Raw genomic sequence first — 15,016 nt, forward strand, 5'->3', positions numbered from 1 at the left:
ATCCCATGGGCAGAGGAGCCTGGCTAGCTACAGTCTATCGGGTTGCAAGAGTCGGACATGACTTAGTGACTAAACCACCACCACCACCATGTAAAGGCCTCAGGATTTACTCCTCAAGTTCAGCTGCCAGATCCAAGGTTAAACTGTTCTTTGGTACTTTTTTAGCTCACTTGCCAGTATGATATGGAAGGGCATTTTTTAATTACTTTAAACTTAACAACTCTCAGTTTTAATAGAAATTAAAATAAAAGTTGTTTAATACTGGTTCCTTTTGTTCCTCTTCGTCAGTTATCATCATTTTGGGGTGTTTACAACTCTTTTCTCCCTCAAGGGAAATAGCAGTGAGAGGAAGCTCATCCTGAAATACGACCGGCTGACCCGCAAAATTGTATCTGATGCTCTTCTTCTCTTCCCACAGGTACTGGATATTCAGGTCTTGGGGCCGTGTGGGCACGGTGATTGGTAGTAACAAACTGGAGCAGATGCCATCCAAGGAGGATGCCATTGAGCATTTTATGAAATTATATGAAGAGAAAACCGGAAACGCCTGGCACTCTAAAAACTTTACGAAGCATCCCAAAAAGTTCTACCCTCTGGAGATTGACTATGGCCAGGTAATCATGCTCTGACACTTGCTAGTGCTAGTAAAAGATTTTCTTTTAAAAACCTGCCATGAGTCAGATGACATCATTGATGAATTCCACCAGATATTTAAAGAATCGATACTGGTCCTTCGTAAACTCTTCCAAAAAACAGAAGAGGAAGGAACACTTTTCAACTCATTATACAAGGCCAGTATTATCCTGATAAGCACAGATGGATAAAGACATTACAGGAAAACTACAGACCAACATAGTTATGAATATAAATGCAGAACCTTCGACAAAATACTAACAAACCGAATCTAGCAGCACATGGGGATTTAGACACTATGACTGAGTAGGATTTATCCCAGGAATGCAAGGTTGGTTCAACATGCAAAAATCAAATCAGTGTAATGTAACATGAGTAGAATAAAGGATAGAAGCCACACAGTCATCCTAATGAACACAGAAAAAGCATTTAATAAAATCCATGCCCTTTCATGAATAAAATCTACTCCATGAAGTGTGAGGTGAAGCTTATAAGAACAGTGTGAGCATTTTCAAGACTCACAAAGGAGCAGTCTTTGGAATTGCTCCCTAAACACAAGGAGGGAGGAGTTCATAGAGGTTGCTTATCTGAAGGTCATGCGACTTGCTTTATCATCAAGATAGAATTATAGTGACTACACTGGGTCACAGTTTTTAGTCCTAAATTATTTCCTGATAATTTCTCATTATTTTTATTTGTAGCTTGATCGTCTCCCTTTATATTACCAGGCAACCTTCCAGTGTCTCTTGACTGATACTATTGAGGCCATTTGTTTTTGACAAAATTCTTACATTGTTTCTATATGAAAACCTGTTGCTTTTATAATGAGGGGTGGTACACATTTATTATGCAGAGGGAAAGAGATTTACTGCAGTGGTACAGGTTTTAACTCGAATCTTTGAGGTCTAATGTGTCAAAGGGGGATTTGACGAATTTGTAAACTGTAAGTTCTCTAGTTTATAGAGTGTCATGAACTTTACCATTAAAAACAGAAATTAACTTCTATAATGTTGGGGTAGAGAACTTGGACTTGAGTGTTGGACATACTTGGTCTAACTCAGCAGTGCTCCCTACTGAGTTTATTTTTTGCATTTCAAAAAGATGTACAGTTGAACAACACAAGTTTGAATTACATGGGTCCACTTACATGTGGAATTTTTTCATTGTAAATACTGCAGTTCCATACAATCCATGGTGGTTGAATCCACGGATGTGCTGAGGATAGAGAGAAACTATGTAAATTATATGCACATTTTCAACTGCAAGGAAGGGTGGCTAGCACCTGAGGTGTACAAAGGTACAGAAAAGTTAAGCTCAAGGTATACGTCTATATATTCTTCTTTTCAGTTGACAGGTACTTTTAGCCACCGTAGCCCTGGAGTCTTTCCTTACTCACTGTGTTGCCACCACCCACGTTTTGCCTTAATGTTCTAGGAGTATTTCCCCGTGTCCTCTAGAGTGGTGCTGTCTAACAGAGAGATGCAGCCACTTATGCAGTTTTAAATATTTTAGTGGCTACATTTTATGAAGTAAGAACAGTGACATTAATACTAGTTAACCCAGTGTGTCCAAAATATTATCATTTTGATATGTTGATATTGAAATAGCTTTCCTTTTTTTTTTTTTTATCTCAGTCTTTGATAGCTGATGTTTTTCTAGCTCTTAAAACATATCTCAATTCAGAATGACCACATGTCAGAACCAGGGGCTACTCTGTTAAATGGTACTGAACTAGAGCATCATTTCTAAAGTCTGTATAGAATTCCATCCTCTGGTAGTAATAATAGTGTTAGTTGCTCAGTCATGTCCAACTCCTTGCAACCCCATGGACTTTAGCCCACCAGGCTCCTCTGTCCATGGGATTCTCCAGGCAAGAATACTGGAGTGGGTTGCCATGCTGTCCTCCAGGGGATCTTCCCGACACAGGGATCAAAACCCAGGTCTCGTGGGTGGCTGTAGTTTGTAATTTACCAAACAACATTCTCCCATCCCCCAGTTAGATGTTTAGATTATTTTTAGATATTCGCTATAATGATGCTGATGTACATATTTGTATGCCTTTTTGCTTACTATCCTTAAGAGTTCCTGGTTACAGTATATGCATATAAATAAGGCTTTTTAACGTATTAATAGTTTGCCTTCAAGTAAAGTTACAGCTGGAAGATAAGAATGCATGCAAAGACGTGTGTTTCAGCATTGAGAGTAGATCCACTGTGACACTGACAGCAGCACCCTGAGCACTAGCACACGGGTTCTTCTCTGCAGCTTCATTAAGCCAAGCAGATTCCAGGAGCAAAGCCCAACACCAGTTACCCTCATTCAGTCAGGGTCTTGGCTCAGCCTGGGATCCCCAGCTGGCTGGAGTTAAAGTCCTGTGTTGTTCGTATATTAGGAAGAGCAATCCCGGGGAGCAGGGGTGAGGGGTTGGGATGATGCTCGTATGTGCTCTAACGCTGTCAAGCTGCCTGACAGGAAGTGGGACTGGTTGCTTGATCCTTTGGCACTATAGAGAAGGCTGTGTGAATTCAGCCTTGGGTGAGGCAGTGTAAGAGAAGAAAGGAGGCAGAATTTGTCCATCAGTCCAGTGTGCCTTGGGTTTAAGGTTTGCCCTCATAGGTGCCAGCGCTTCCACGTTGGGCATGAATGGGCACTGGGCAGGTTCCCAGGCACAGGGCACCAGCAACAACAGCGTGGGAGGCAGTGCGGGTGCCTGCAGGTCTGCCTGTGTAGAACTGGATGCTTCGGTGGTGTCTGGAATAAGAATCGGGAGCAGCTGAGAGGATCTGGGGCGCATAGGCAGTCTCATCCTGTCCATACTCAACATCTTCCTCCTGGCAACTAATGCCAAACCTTTTTGATGAACACGCAGCCTTTTTTTTTTTTTTTTTTTTTTAACCTTTTGGTGGCACTCCATCCTGTATCCTTTCTCTGCCAGATGACACTACCACAACTTTGCTTGGGTTGTTTAATTGGGTCTCTTCCTGATTTTCCCTACAGGATGAAGAGGCAGTGAAGAAGTTGACAGTAAACCCTGGCACCAAGTCCAAGCTCCCCAAGCCAGTGCAGAACCTCATTAAGATGATCTTTGATGTAGAGAGTATGAAGAAAGCCATGGTGGAGTATGAGGTTATTGCACTTTTGTTATATTTATGAGCATTTGCTGGGGTGGATGATTGGAGTGCTGAGTTGGCAACGAGTTCAATGGCTGGTCTTCAGCCTGAGACATACAGGAGTTCTGTGGCCTGGGGTACCTACACTTTCACAGAGAATCATTGGCCTGTTGTGAAATAGATGGTATGTTGTCCCCATTGCACTTTTTCCCTTGAAGTTGCCATAAAGGAGTGTGGGGCATGGTTCTTCTGTGGCTCAACCAAATAGGCCACTTGGAGTTGTCATGGAAGTCCAAGATGGAGCCCATTTACAGTGAAAGAACTGCTGTGACCAGCAGAGAGCTTCTGACACTTGCTTCATCAGATAAAATTCATACCAGCCAATCATAGGGTGGAGGGGAGGGGGAAGTGATGACTGGAAAAGTGGCAGGGACCACCAGCCAGGGCCAGGTGCTCTCTGTTTGTCCCCTGGGAGATGAATGTTCTCGCTGCCTCTAAGCTTGGAGCCGCTTTGAAAAAGAAGCAGGGACTAGCAGAGTACAGGCGTTGCAGATTAGCCTTGACCATTCTGCCCCTTCACCAGCTTGCTTCCTCTCTGCTTCTTCCAACCAGCCTTAAAGAAAGCAAGACAAATCTGGGTTGTAGAGACCACTAGCAGCTTCTCTTCCTCAGCCCTGCATCTCCCTGTCTTAAGCCCAGCCTGGCAGGACTGCTGGGGCTCTGCTGTTGTTATAGTGTTGGGTCATGACTTAGACACCCCTAACAGGTGTGAAGATAGCTAGGGCTTCTGCAGATATCTTGTTCAAGTAGATATACAACCAGGCTTCTTGCTAGGAGGTCTGACAGGTTTGAACAGCTTATGGGCAGGCTCAGCAAGAATGCCTAGAGAAGAGTGGGCAGGGGCATCTTCATTTCATGAATCTTTCAAAAGAAAGGTTCCACATACCCTTTCTGGCTTTCTGTACTCTGGCTTCTCTGTGATTCATAGAATTTCTCAGCTGTCATCAGACCCAGTCTCTCTATGTGAAATGACTTTTTTTTTTTTAATATTGTTTTATACTCTAAAAAGGGCTTTACCTGGTGGCTCAGACGATAAAGAATCCACCTGCAATGTGGGAGACCTGGGTTGGGAAGATCCCCTGGAGGAAGGCATAGCAACCCCACTCCAGTATTCTTGCCTGGAGAACCCCATCACAGTGGAACCTGATGGGCTATAGTCCATGGGGTTGCAAAGGGTCAGACATGACTGAGCAACTTAGCACACATACACTCTAAAACAGCCTAGAGACACGGAACTAAGTGGGTTGGGCATGTGGAGAGTGGGGCACCCACTCCCAGCCCAATGGACTGCACGTGAAATGGGGTGACCAGGTAGATAAGGAAACATAGTAACCAGGGGCACTGTGTGCTCCCCGGGAGCAGGTGAGTCCTAAGACCAGAGCAGAGTCCGAGCCAGGCCGGGGAGGGTGTGCGCTGAGTCCAGAGCCCACGCTCCAGCTTTGAAGCCTCCTTCCCCACTGCAGCCCACAGTCGCGAGTGGAGGTGGCTTGTGCTGGTTGAGCCCTTTCCTTGTTCTTGTGGGCTGTGTCTGTGCATCTGAGGGTGTGGGTTAGAGAAACCAGGTCTTTTTAAAACAAGCACCAGAATTACCCAGCTCAGGGAAGGGCTTCCCTCAGAGTCTCTGCTGTCACTCTGGTCACACTGTTCTTGGAGTATATCTTCTGGAGTTCCCTCTTTAGAATTGCTTTAGAGCCAACTCACAGTCCATGCTTGGGTCACTCTGCTCTTTTACTATACTGTGTCCTTGGCTCAGAATACATTACCCATCCTCTTCCCTGGACTGCACTCCAACTGTGTAAACTCTTCCCAGAAAGCAGCTCTCCCGGGGATGGGCGGATGGGCAGTACTGAGAACGCAGACGCTGTCACCACTGGCCCCTAACTGGGGCCTGTTGGGTGTGAGCACTTTCACATCCTCTTAATATTTCATCTAATCAGATAGCAGTTCCACTTCTTGAGCGCTTGTCCAGCTCCATCTTTGTTCCAGGCCCCGCAGACACTAGCCCCAAAGATGGGCTAAGTGCAGTCCCGGGGCCAGGAGCTCAGGAGTTCTGCTGGAAACAACCCTAGAGACAGCAGCTCAGGATTCAGAGCAGGGAGCCCCATGGGGGGCTGATAGAGGAGGGGGCCTAGCCAGCATTCAGGCAGGTCGCTCCCATAGGGAGTGGGTGCCTCGCTCCGTAGCTGGTGACCAGACCCCTGGCCACAGAGTTCATGCTTCTCCCACTGCAGCCAGCTCCCTGCCTTCCTGCTGGTTCCCAGGGTGTTGTAAGCAGCACTGTTGTAGGGACAGATGTTTAACCTTCAGGGTGACTGATTTGAGGGGTACATTGTTAGCTTGATGTCAGTATGTATGTTCAGGAGCGTGTCGTTTTAAAAATAATTTTCACCACTTTATGGTTATTTTCTGGCTGGGGATGGCCTTGGCTCTGAGACCCCAGGGAGGGCCTCACTTGGGAATTAGATGAGAGTCCTGCTGTGTTTTCTTCCAGAAGTGTGGGACTGTTTCAAACCCAGTACAGGGGTGGGGGCTTGGCTTATCTCTGCCATAAATGAACAAAGAGTCTTCTCTCACAGACTCCCATCCACTGCACTGGGGGTAGGGCTGCAGAGCCTGTGGAATTGGGTCACCAGGTCTCCTTAGGAGGGCCAAACAGACTGTGTCTGCTTCTTTTGGAGCCCAGAAGGCCTGGGGTGATGTTCAGTCCGGCTCTCCCATCATCATGCCAGACAGTGCCCAGCTTTCAAAGGGAAAAAATCCCCCTGTCTCCTCAGATTGACCTTCAGAAGATGCCCTTGGGGAAGCTGAGCAAAAGGCAGATCCAGGCTGCATACTCCATCCTCAGTGAGGTCCAGCAGGTAAGACCCCAGCCTCTCCTCCAGCTACCCCATGCTGGGGGCAGGGGCATCTACTGGGCTGCCTGTCATCCTCTGGTGGGGAATGCAGCAGTACATTTACTCAAGGTTAAGAAAATAGACCTACTGATTCCTGCTGATTGAGATGGTTTTCAGTTCACCAAGTATGACAAAGAAAGTAAGGTGATCACAATCCTAATGAATTAGCAGTGTTTTCAGTTGTCAGATATGAAGTAAACACTTTATGCCTGATGAGGAATTTTCATTCTCCTGCCTCATAAAAACGTTCTGATTTTATTCTGTGTCCTTAAGAGAGGCTGAGTTTATTTGGCAGTTACTAGGAAATCATCAAGTAGCATCATCACGCAGTTAAATACTGCTTTGCTCTTGTTCATGTTCATTCCACGTCCACTTGGCTGAGCATCTCCCAAGGTCCCCCGTCCCCAGTGTCTTCCAGCCTCTGCCCTGGAGGGTTCCACTTGTGTTTGGGGATGGCACATGAAAGAAGAAAACCACACAGGACGCTGAAGTCGGACCAGGGCAGGGGACTCTGGCTGATGCTGGAGAGGAGGCCCTGAAATGTAGCGGTTAAATCCGGTTACAGCCAGTCCTGATCAGTTGACCTCTTTCCTTGTTACCCAATGCCAGAGACCTGAAAGCCTGCTCAGCCTGAGCTCTTTCCCATTCCAGAATGTCCAGGCGGAGGGGCTGGGGTGGTGTCCTTTGCCTGTTGCACAGAGCAGCCTGCAGCACAGGCAGAGGTTTACAACGAGGACAAGCCCGAGTCACCGTGAGAAGCCAACCTAGGGCTTCAGGTGCTGACTCGTTGCCCCTTTACCCTCCTGTAGGCACCGAGGGTGTCTGCCGAGCGTGCACTGACTAGGGGTCCAGCTCCTCCGTTTCTTTGTGCGTTTACTGAGCACCTTCTGCGTGGAGCACTGACTAGCAGTGCGGCCTGGGGAGGGGCTCACCTTTCTGTGCTGGCCCTGGCCCACCCCACCCCGCCCCCACCTTAAAGATGAAGGTCAGTGGCCTAGGCGGCCAGATTGAATTTTATAGCAAAGGGTCTTTTTTTCTCCCCCTCAAGGTGTGTTGTTTTTTTTGTTGTTGTTGTATCAGGTCTTAGTTGTGACCTGTAGGTTCTTTGTGGCAGTGCCCAGGCTTCACCGTAGTTGGTGATGCTCGGGCTTAGTTGCCCCATGGCATGTGGGATCTTAGTTCCCCAAACGTGGATTGAACTCACGTTACCTCCATTAGAAAGCAGATTCTTAACCACTGGACCACCACAGAAGTCCCCGACAGTTTGTTGTGAAATCTTTTCAAACACGCAGAAAGTTGAAAGACTTCTGTAGCAACAGCCAGTGTGCCCACCATCAACATGCCCCAGTGGGTATTTTGCATAGCGCTGCGGGGTTTATGGGTATATAAATGCACAACTGTCTGTACAAGTGAAGTCGTGTACGGGAAGCCCGTGTGTCCAGAGCCACCCGGTTTGAGGATGGGATCCTGCCGCTGCCCAGCTGACAGGCGCTGCAGAAGGTGGTTTCCTGGCCTGGCCACATAGACTTGGCGGCAGCACCTGGCTTCCAGAGGAGAGAGTCCGGCAAAGTGCTGGGAGCTCAGCGGTGCCTCAGGCTGTTCCCTCTGTTCCCTCCCCCCAAAGGCACTGTCCCAGGGCAGCAGTGACTCTCACATCCTGGATCTCTCCAACCGCTTCTACACCCTGATCCCCCACGACTTTGGGATGAAGAAGCCCCCGCTGCTGAACAACGCAAACAGCGTGCAGGTAGCACCGCGGCCCAGGAGGAGCCACTGGTCTGGGCTGTGCAGGGCTGGGTGTCACTCCCTCATCACTGCCCCTCTGTGTTGTGATCCCCGAGGGCGGTGGCCAGGCCCACCGCTGGGCTCTCATTTCAAAGTAGGGTATCTCCCCATATCAGGAGCCTGATCATGGGTAGAACAGTTGGGTTTTCCTGCCCTTGCTGACTGCCCTTGCTGAACCACGTCAGTCTGGGGGAAAAGAACTATAGGAGAGGGGGGGAGCATCTTTGTCTCTGCTTTCCCTTTCTCCTTCATTAGGCAGCCAGTGAGAGGTCTCCACCTGTCACCAGTGTGTGGGAGAGAAACCCCACACACAAAGCCATGTGGTTGCTGCCTCTTCTGCCCTGGAGAGCGAGCCTCCTTAGCATTCCAGAAATCCTTAGGCGTGTACCCTGTGAACAGAGAACAGACTGTCCCTGGACACCTGGGAGGGACCTCGTCACTGTGTTAGACATTGTCTGGGTTCTGGGTGAGTTTCTCCCTCGCCTTGTACTTAGCTCTAGGTTTTCCTTTCCTCCAGGCCAAGGTGGAAATGCTAGACAACCTGCTGGACATTGAGGTGGCCTACAGTCTACTCAGGGGTGGTTCTGATGACAGCAGCAAGGACCCCATTGATGTCAACTATGAGAAGCTCAAAACTGACATTAAGGTAACAGGGCCTGCCCTTTCTGAAGCATCAGACCCTCTGTCCCAAGAACAGTGGTCCCCAAACTTAAACATGCATCGGGATCTCCTAGAGAGCTTGTTAAAACAGATTGCTGGGGTCCAAGGATTGACCATCCTGATAAGGTTCCTCGGTGTTTCTGCTTGTGGTCCTCTGAGAACCTCAGAGCCTTCACCTGTAAAGAAGCACCTTGTTTGCGAGGCAGGCTTCCAAGTGAAGGCAAGCGCTGATGGCAGCCGTAATAAAGCTGCGGTGCCTAGATGCATGTCCTCTGGAGTCAGAGTGGCTGTGTTGGTGAGCACAGTTCTTGAACTTGGGTCTGTTGGAGGCTTGGGCAGAAATCACCCTGCCTTGGCCAACCGGAGAAATTTTTGCCTTAGCTACAGGCTTGCCCTGGCTTTGAGCCTGGTCTCACATCTCACATGTGCCTCATTTCACAGCCCATGTCCTGCCCTGCAGTGTGAGGAAGTTCAAGTACACTGGGATCTGTTCAGCCTGGTGTCCTGTGTTTACATAACTAAAAAGAGCCTTTGCTCCATCCTTAGGACAAACTATATGTTTTGTGTGGTGTGTGGTGTGTGGGTGTATGCCGGTAGGATACCAAACAGCCTAGTTCTTCATGAAGGGGTTTGTTAATGTCTCCGTTAATGATTGTGAAGCCATTTAATTAAGAAGCAATGAGGAGAACTAGAATTTCTGCATTCTCTGAACTTTGGATTAGACTGAAAATATAAGTCCCATCACACACTCATTGATTTAGGCAGAGATTCCATTATCTGATGGTTATTTAGTGCACATTTGCTCTGAGCCACGATGTGCTGTCCCTGAGGATTCAAATGGAGCACCCATCACCGTCGTCAAAAGCCCTAGAGTCTGTCGTATCCTCACTGCTTTTGGTTGCAGGTCTTGGCTGCAGGGTGTCTCCTGGCCCCGGGGCTTTAAGTCATGGTTCAGTTCAGTACACGCAAACAAAGTCATTTCCAACTCTTGGTGACCCCATGAACTGTAGCCCGCCAGGCTCCTCTGTCCATGGAATTCTCCAGGCAAGAATACTAGAGTGGATTGTCATTCCCTTCTCCAGGGGATCTTCCCGATCCAAGGATTGAACCCAGGATCTCCTGCTTAAGTTATGGTTAAGGGGACTATTACCTGAGAGCCAGCTAGCTCCTCATTGTAGAGGTTTCCCGCTCCCAGTGAGCCCCACGTTCCTAGCTTTCGTGATGGCCCAAAGCATAGGGTTCTAAGGCAGGAGGGAGGCTGGGATCATGCAAACAGGTGATGCCCGAGGAGATGGGGGGCCTGGAACACAGGCTGGCTCTCTCCCACCTGGGCTCCACGTGAGCCATGTATTACTTGTTCGTCAACCGAGCCTATTGTTGTTCTCCCTGCCTCTGTGTGGCTCTCCTTGCTCTGATTCCAAGATGCTTTATTTCTAGGTTGTGGACAAAGATTCCGAAGAAGCCGAGATCATTAGGAAGTATGTGAAGAACACTCACGCGACCACACACAACGCGTACGACTTAGAAGTCGTCGACGTAAGGCTCTCTCCTCCCTCTGCCCCCTTTGTGTCCTGTCAGCTCTTCCCTGCCCATTCCTCCGACCTGGGCCGGGTAGAAAAGAGCAGTTGGCTTTGCTTTAAATAACCAGAGGAAGTGACACAGTTGTTTGTGAGACACAAAAGTCCATAGTCTTGTGGTTTGGGGTTGGCTTTTTATTCTGTTTTAAAGGACATTTCCTACCTACCATTCCAAAAACCTAGTTCTCGCCTAGTTTTGGAATCAGAACTATTATGAGAGATCCAAAATAAAGGGCCTCAGGTGTGCCTCTGCTGCACGCAGTATGCATTCAGCTGCTGGTCCCTACTGGACGAGACCTTGAGTGTCTGTTGGTGCATCCCAGCCCGATTGGAACACCTTACGTACTGCAGAAGGCCTCACGTGTCTCAGCTCTGTTCCTGTGTCTCTTCGGATCTTCCAGTTCCCCCACAGTAACCTGTGGCTCCTTCCACCTCTCTCCTTTATGTAATAACTCCGACCAGATCTTCAAGATAGAGCGCGAAGGGGAAAGCCAGCGTTACAAGCCGTTTAAGCAGCTGCATAACCGGAGGCTGCTGTGGCACGGGTCCAGGACCACCAACTTCGCGGGCATCCTGTCCCAGGGTCTCCGGATAGCCCCACCTGAAGCGCCTGTGGTACGTGCCTGGCCCAGGAGCCATAGCAGGAGAGGGGTGGACTCTGCCCATCTCTGCAGCCATCTCCACTTGAGCCCTGTGGGTACTTGTGTGGGAAGCCTCTGTGTGCCTCTGTGACCACACAGCCTTGTTTAAAGATGAAGGCACAACCATGGTGGTTAAGGTGAGCGTTGCCGCACGGCCCTTTCCTGACCTTACTACCAAGCTGCACACAATTTCTGGAACAGAGGAAGTGAAATGTTTTGCAGACCCTGCTGTGAATGATAATTGGGTGTTGACTGGCAGAGAGCACAGACTTTGGCCACAGGCCAGGCTGAGTCTCAGCCTACCTCTCCCACCTCCCAGCTGGGGACCTCCAGTCTGCCTTGGTAGAGTCTGCTGCTCAATTATAGACGTGACCCACAGGCAGGAACTTAAGAAGGGTCTGCCAGGCCCCTTGTTCTGTAGTTGTAGAAAGCAAGGAGCTTAATGACCGGACTTGTTAGTGTGGCAGAGTCCACTGTGCCGTGCAGCAGCAAACACTCTAATGTCTCTTAACTCCATTTTCCCTTAAAGGAATAAAAAGTATAGCTGTGTTTACCGGGTGTTCACATGTGCCACACCCTGGTCTAAGAAGCCGTTAGTAGCTCATTTAATTTTCACAGCAGCCCCATAGGGTTCTTTTCCCCAGTTCAGCGAAGAAAGTGAGGTCCAAAGAGATCCCAGTGACTTCTCACAGCCCCTAGGCAGCAGGTGGAGCTGGGATCTGAACAACCTGCTCCTGAGCGCAAGCCTCTGCCCTCTGTGGGGGCTGCTAGTAACCTGTCAGGGCTGTTTTCTTGGCACCTGGCTCACAGTCAGCGCTCCCATTAGAAGGTTTTCAACTGTCCCTTTTCCATCTCTCTAGACGGGCTACATGTTTGGTAAGGGAATCTATTTCGCCGACATGGTCTCCAAGAGTGCCAACTACTGCCACACGTCCCAGGGAGACCCAATAGGCTTGATCCTGTTGGGAGAAGTTGCCCTTGGAAACATGTGAGTAACCCCAGCTCTGGGGCTGGTGGCACTTGATGGGGGTGGATGGGGTGAGCTGCAGGAAAGAGCTTCCCCTGGATAGGTGTGATCCTGGAAATTCCCCACCACAGTTATAGGACCCACCAGTTCGGCGGTGGGTGTCAGACACCAATGCAAGTTAAGTGAATGAGGGAGGCACAGAAATGCTTCACAAAACCAAGACAGGAAGACAGCCAGGCCTCAGGTACTGGCAGTTCTGTTCTTCCTGTGGACTGGGAAGCACAGAGGGTGGTCACTTCATTGCCCCTGTCCCCCTACTGATTTTTAGATTTCCTTTCTGAGACCAACTCAGGTTGAATTGGAATCTTAATCCCAGTTGCAGATTCCTTGCAGAGAAAATCTGATTGGCCTAGCTTGGATTGGTTGTCCACCTTGGCCTTATCGACCATAATCCAGAGAGAGCAGGGTTATGTAATAGACCAGGAGGGGTCTCAGGGTCCTGGACTGGACAAAGTTCCACAATGGCAGCTACACCATAGCTCTAATCGGGCCCTTTCCTGGAAGCAGCCTTCTGGCAGTGATCGTTGGCACCAGCTGTTCAAAGGGGGCTGCACCTTCCATGTCTAGAACCAGAGCAGAGGGGAGCTCCTAGCAGGGAACGTGGACTGGACTCTCTGAGTGTTGGTCTCAGCAGCTTCTGTGGCCTTGCTTTGCTGTTTGTACTGTTGGTCTGAGAGCCCAGTGACTTTAGAGGCTCTTCTGAAACTACCTTCTCTTATAGGTATGAACTGAAACATGCTTCGCATATCAGCAAGTTACCCAAGGGCAAGCACAGTGTCAAAGGTAATGTGTTTCGGAAGCTGCTGCTGCAGGTACCCAGGACGGCACAGGGAGGGGGCTTTGTTTCCCCCAAAGTCATAGTTTCTGTGGCTAGCTGTTACAAGTTCTTTTTTTTTTAAAAAATGTTTGACTCTGGCCACAAATGACCCTGGTTTTACAAATGCCATAGAAGAGTTCTGGTTCCCGCTGCTAATTACCAGGTGCACTGACTTTGGGTTCTAACCTGACTCCTCGCTTCAGTATTGAGGGCCTTCTGGTGGCATAGTGGTACCTGGAGCTTCTTGAATTGCTATAGCTCATAGCCCGTAATGATTTAGGACTTCCTTCTGCCTAGGTGAAGCGAGGGCTTTGGAATTCTACTTAACGGAAAGCAGGGTGGGGGCACTACTATGCCAATGAAAATCAGTTAGGCTGGAACTTGCTGTATACCTACAGCTGTATGTCTGGAAAGAGGACACAGTATTGGGTTTCGTATGTCTTTTAAATGTATATACAGATCTCATCTCTCTGGACCGTTTTCGGCATGTTTCCACAAATCGTATCCCGTCTGCCTTCTGTCCTGCAGGTTTAGGCAAAACTACCCCTGACCCATCGGCTAGTATTACTGTGGATGGTGTGGAGGTGCCTCTCGGGACAGGGATTTCATCTGGTGTTAATGACACCTGTCTGCTGTATAACGAGTATCCTTTTACGAGTGTGCTATGCATGCCTCAAGCAACGGTCTGGGGTTGTGAAGTCACTTAAATGCAGCCAGTTCACCCAGGGGCGGGCTGGCTCAAGACTGTCCCGTGGTGTGTCTCACGGGGAACAGTTCCCCTCAGTGGTCTCCCCGGTCAGGATGAGAGACCCAGCCCCCGACCTGGGAGGGTTTGTGGCGTGTGGCCGTAGGCCAGCTTATGGGCAGCAAGCATGCCCTCCTTTGTGGAAGCGTTTGTACCTTGACACACTTCCCCTCCAGGTACATCGTCTACGACATTGCTCAGGTCCACCTGAAGTACCTGCTGAAGCTGAAGTTCAACTTTAAGACATCCCTGTGGTGAGCTGTGAGGTGCGCAGGCTGGTGACTGGCGTGCTTTGCACTGACTGGCCAGGCAGAAACCTCAGCTGAGTTGCTGAGGCATAGTAGCTTCACTCAGTCTCCTTAGAAGGGATTTTATATGAACACTTGGTCACATGTTTCAGCGATTTTCCCAGCTTTTCAAATCCCTTGATTGTGTTGGGCGGGGGAGCGGGCGGGGGGTGGTTTCGGGGTTTTTCTCCTGCCAGCCATAACCCTGGTAGGTGCAACTGACAATAGAGGAAAAGCTGGGGAGGGTCTTACCTGTGTCTAGATTAGTCCAATGAAAGAGCCTTGCAGGCCACATTAGAACATCTGCCTTACTGGTTTCCCCAGGGAAGGAAAAAAATAATCTTCTACCCTTGTTTTTAAGTATTCATCTTTAGTTTTGGAAAAATGTTAAGTGTTTATTTTGAGGTCAAAATAAAAACTAATTTCATACTATTTAAATTTCCTTTTTTTTTTTTTTTTTCACTTTGTATTTGTTGTCACCCTTTCAGCCTCTTGTTTTTTGGTGAGAAGTGTTGGGAGACCACAGGGAGGAGCTTTAACAATTTCTCATACTGAGAAACAAAAGGCACTTTCCTTTTCTAGAAACTCGTGAACGTGGAAGCTCTCGGAATACGTAGTAGTTTTAGATTGCATTTAAAATTCTGTTTTCCTCTGAGCAGTTTTGTCTTCTAAATTAAGACTAGCATCACCAAAATACCAAAGGGCTAATAGTAATTCTGGATTAAAATGGAAATGGCTTCTGTCGTTATGTGTGTTTGGTCTCCTTCTGACTGCGGATCT

The 15,016-nt window shown here is 48.6% G+C and overlaps 1 protein-coding gene across 5 annotated transcripts in view; it reads left to right on the top strand.

The window, feature by feature from the left end:
• Nucleotides 1–14,668, top strand: part of PARP1 (poly(ADP-ribose) polymerase 1) — a 48,118-nt gene extending 33,450 nt beyond the window's left edge. For all 5 annotated transcript variants that reach the window (XM_086345079.1, XM_086345077.1, XM_086345078.1 and 2 more), the window contains exons 13-23: nt 419–614; nt 3,631–3,759; nt 6,578–6,661; nt 8,322–8,444; nt 9,000–9,128; nt 10,580–10,678; nt 11,182–11,334; nt 12,221–12,348; nt 13,109–13,170; nt 13,733–13,847; nt 14,126–14,668. In XM_086345079.1, the coding sequence (XP_086201205.1) occupies nt 419–614; nt 3,631–3,759; nt 6,578–6,661; nt 8,322–8,444; nt 9,000–9,128; nt 10,580–10,678; nt 11,182–11,334; nt 12,221–12,348; nt 13,109–13,170; nt 13,733–13,847; nt 14,126–14,207 (1,300 nt within the window). In that variant the 3' untranslated portion in view covers nt 14,208–14,668. The remainder of the gene's footprint in view (nt 1–418; nt 615–3,630; nt 3,760–6,577; nt 6,662–8,321; nt 8,445–8,999; nt 9,129–10,579; nt 10,679–11,181; nt 11,335–12,220; nt 12,349–13,108; nt 13,171–13,732; nt 13,848–14,125) is intronic.
• Nucleotides 14,669–15,016: the final 348 nt, after the last annotated feature.

Source organism: Bos grunniens, chromosome 16 (genome assembly GCF_055505025.1).
Source record: "Bos grunniens cultivar Pamir isolate PY7600 chromosome 16, Bosgru_T2T1.0, whole genome shotgun sequence".
Taxonomy (NCBI): Eukaryota; Metazoa; Chordata; class Mammalia; order Artiodactyla; family Bovidae; genus Bos; species Bos grunniens.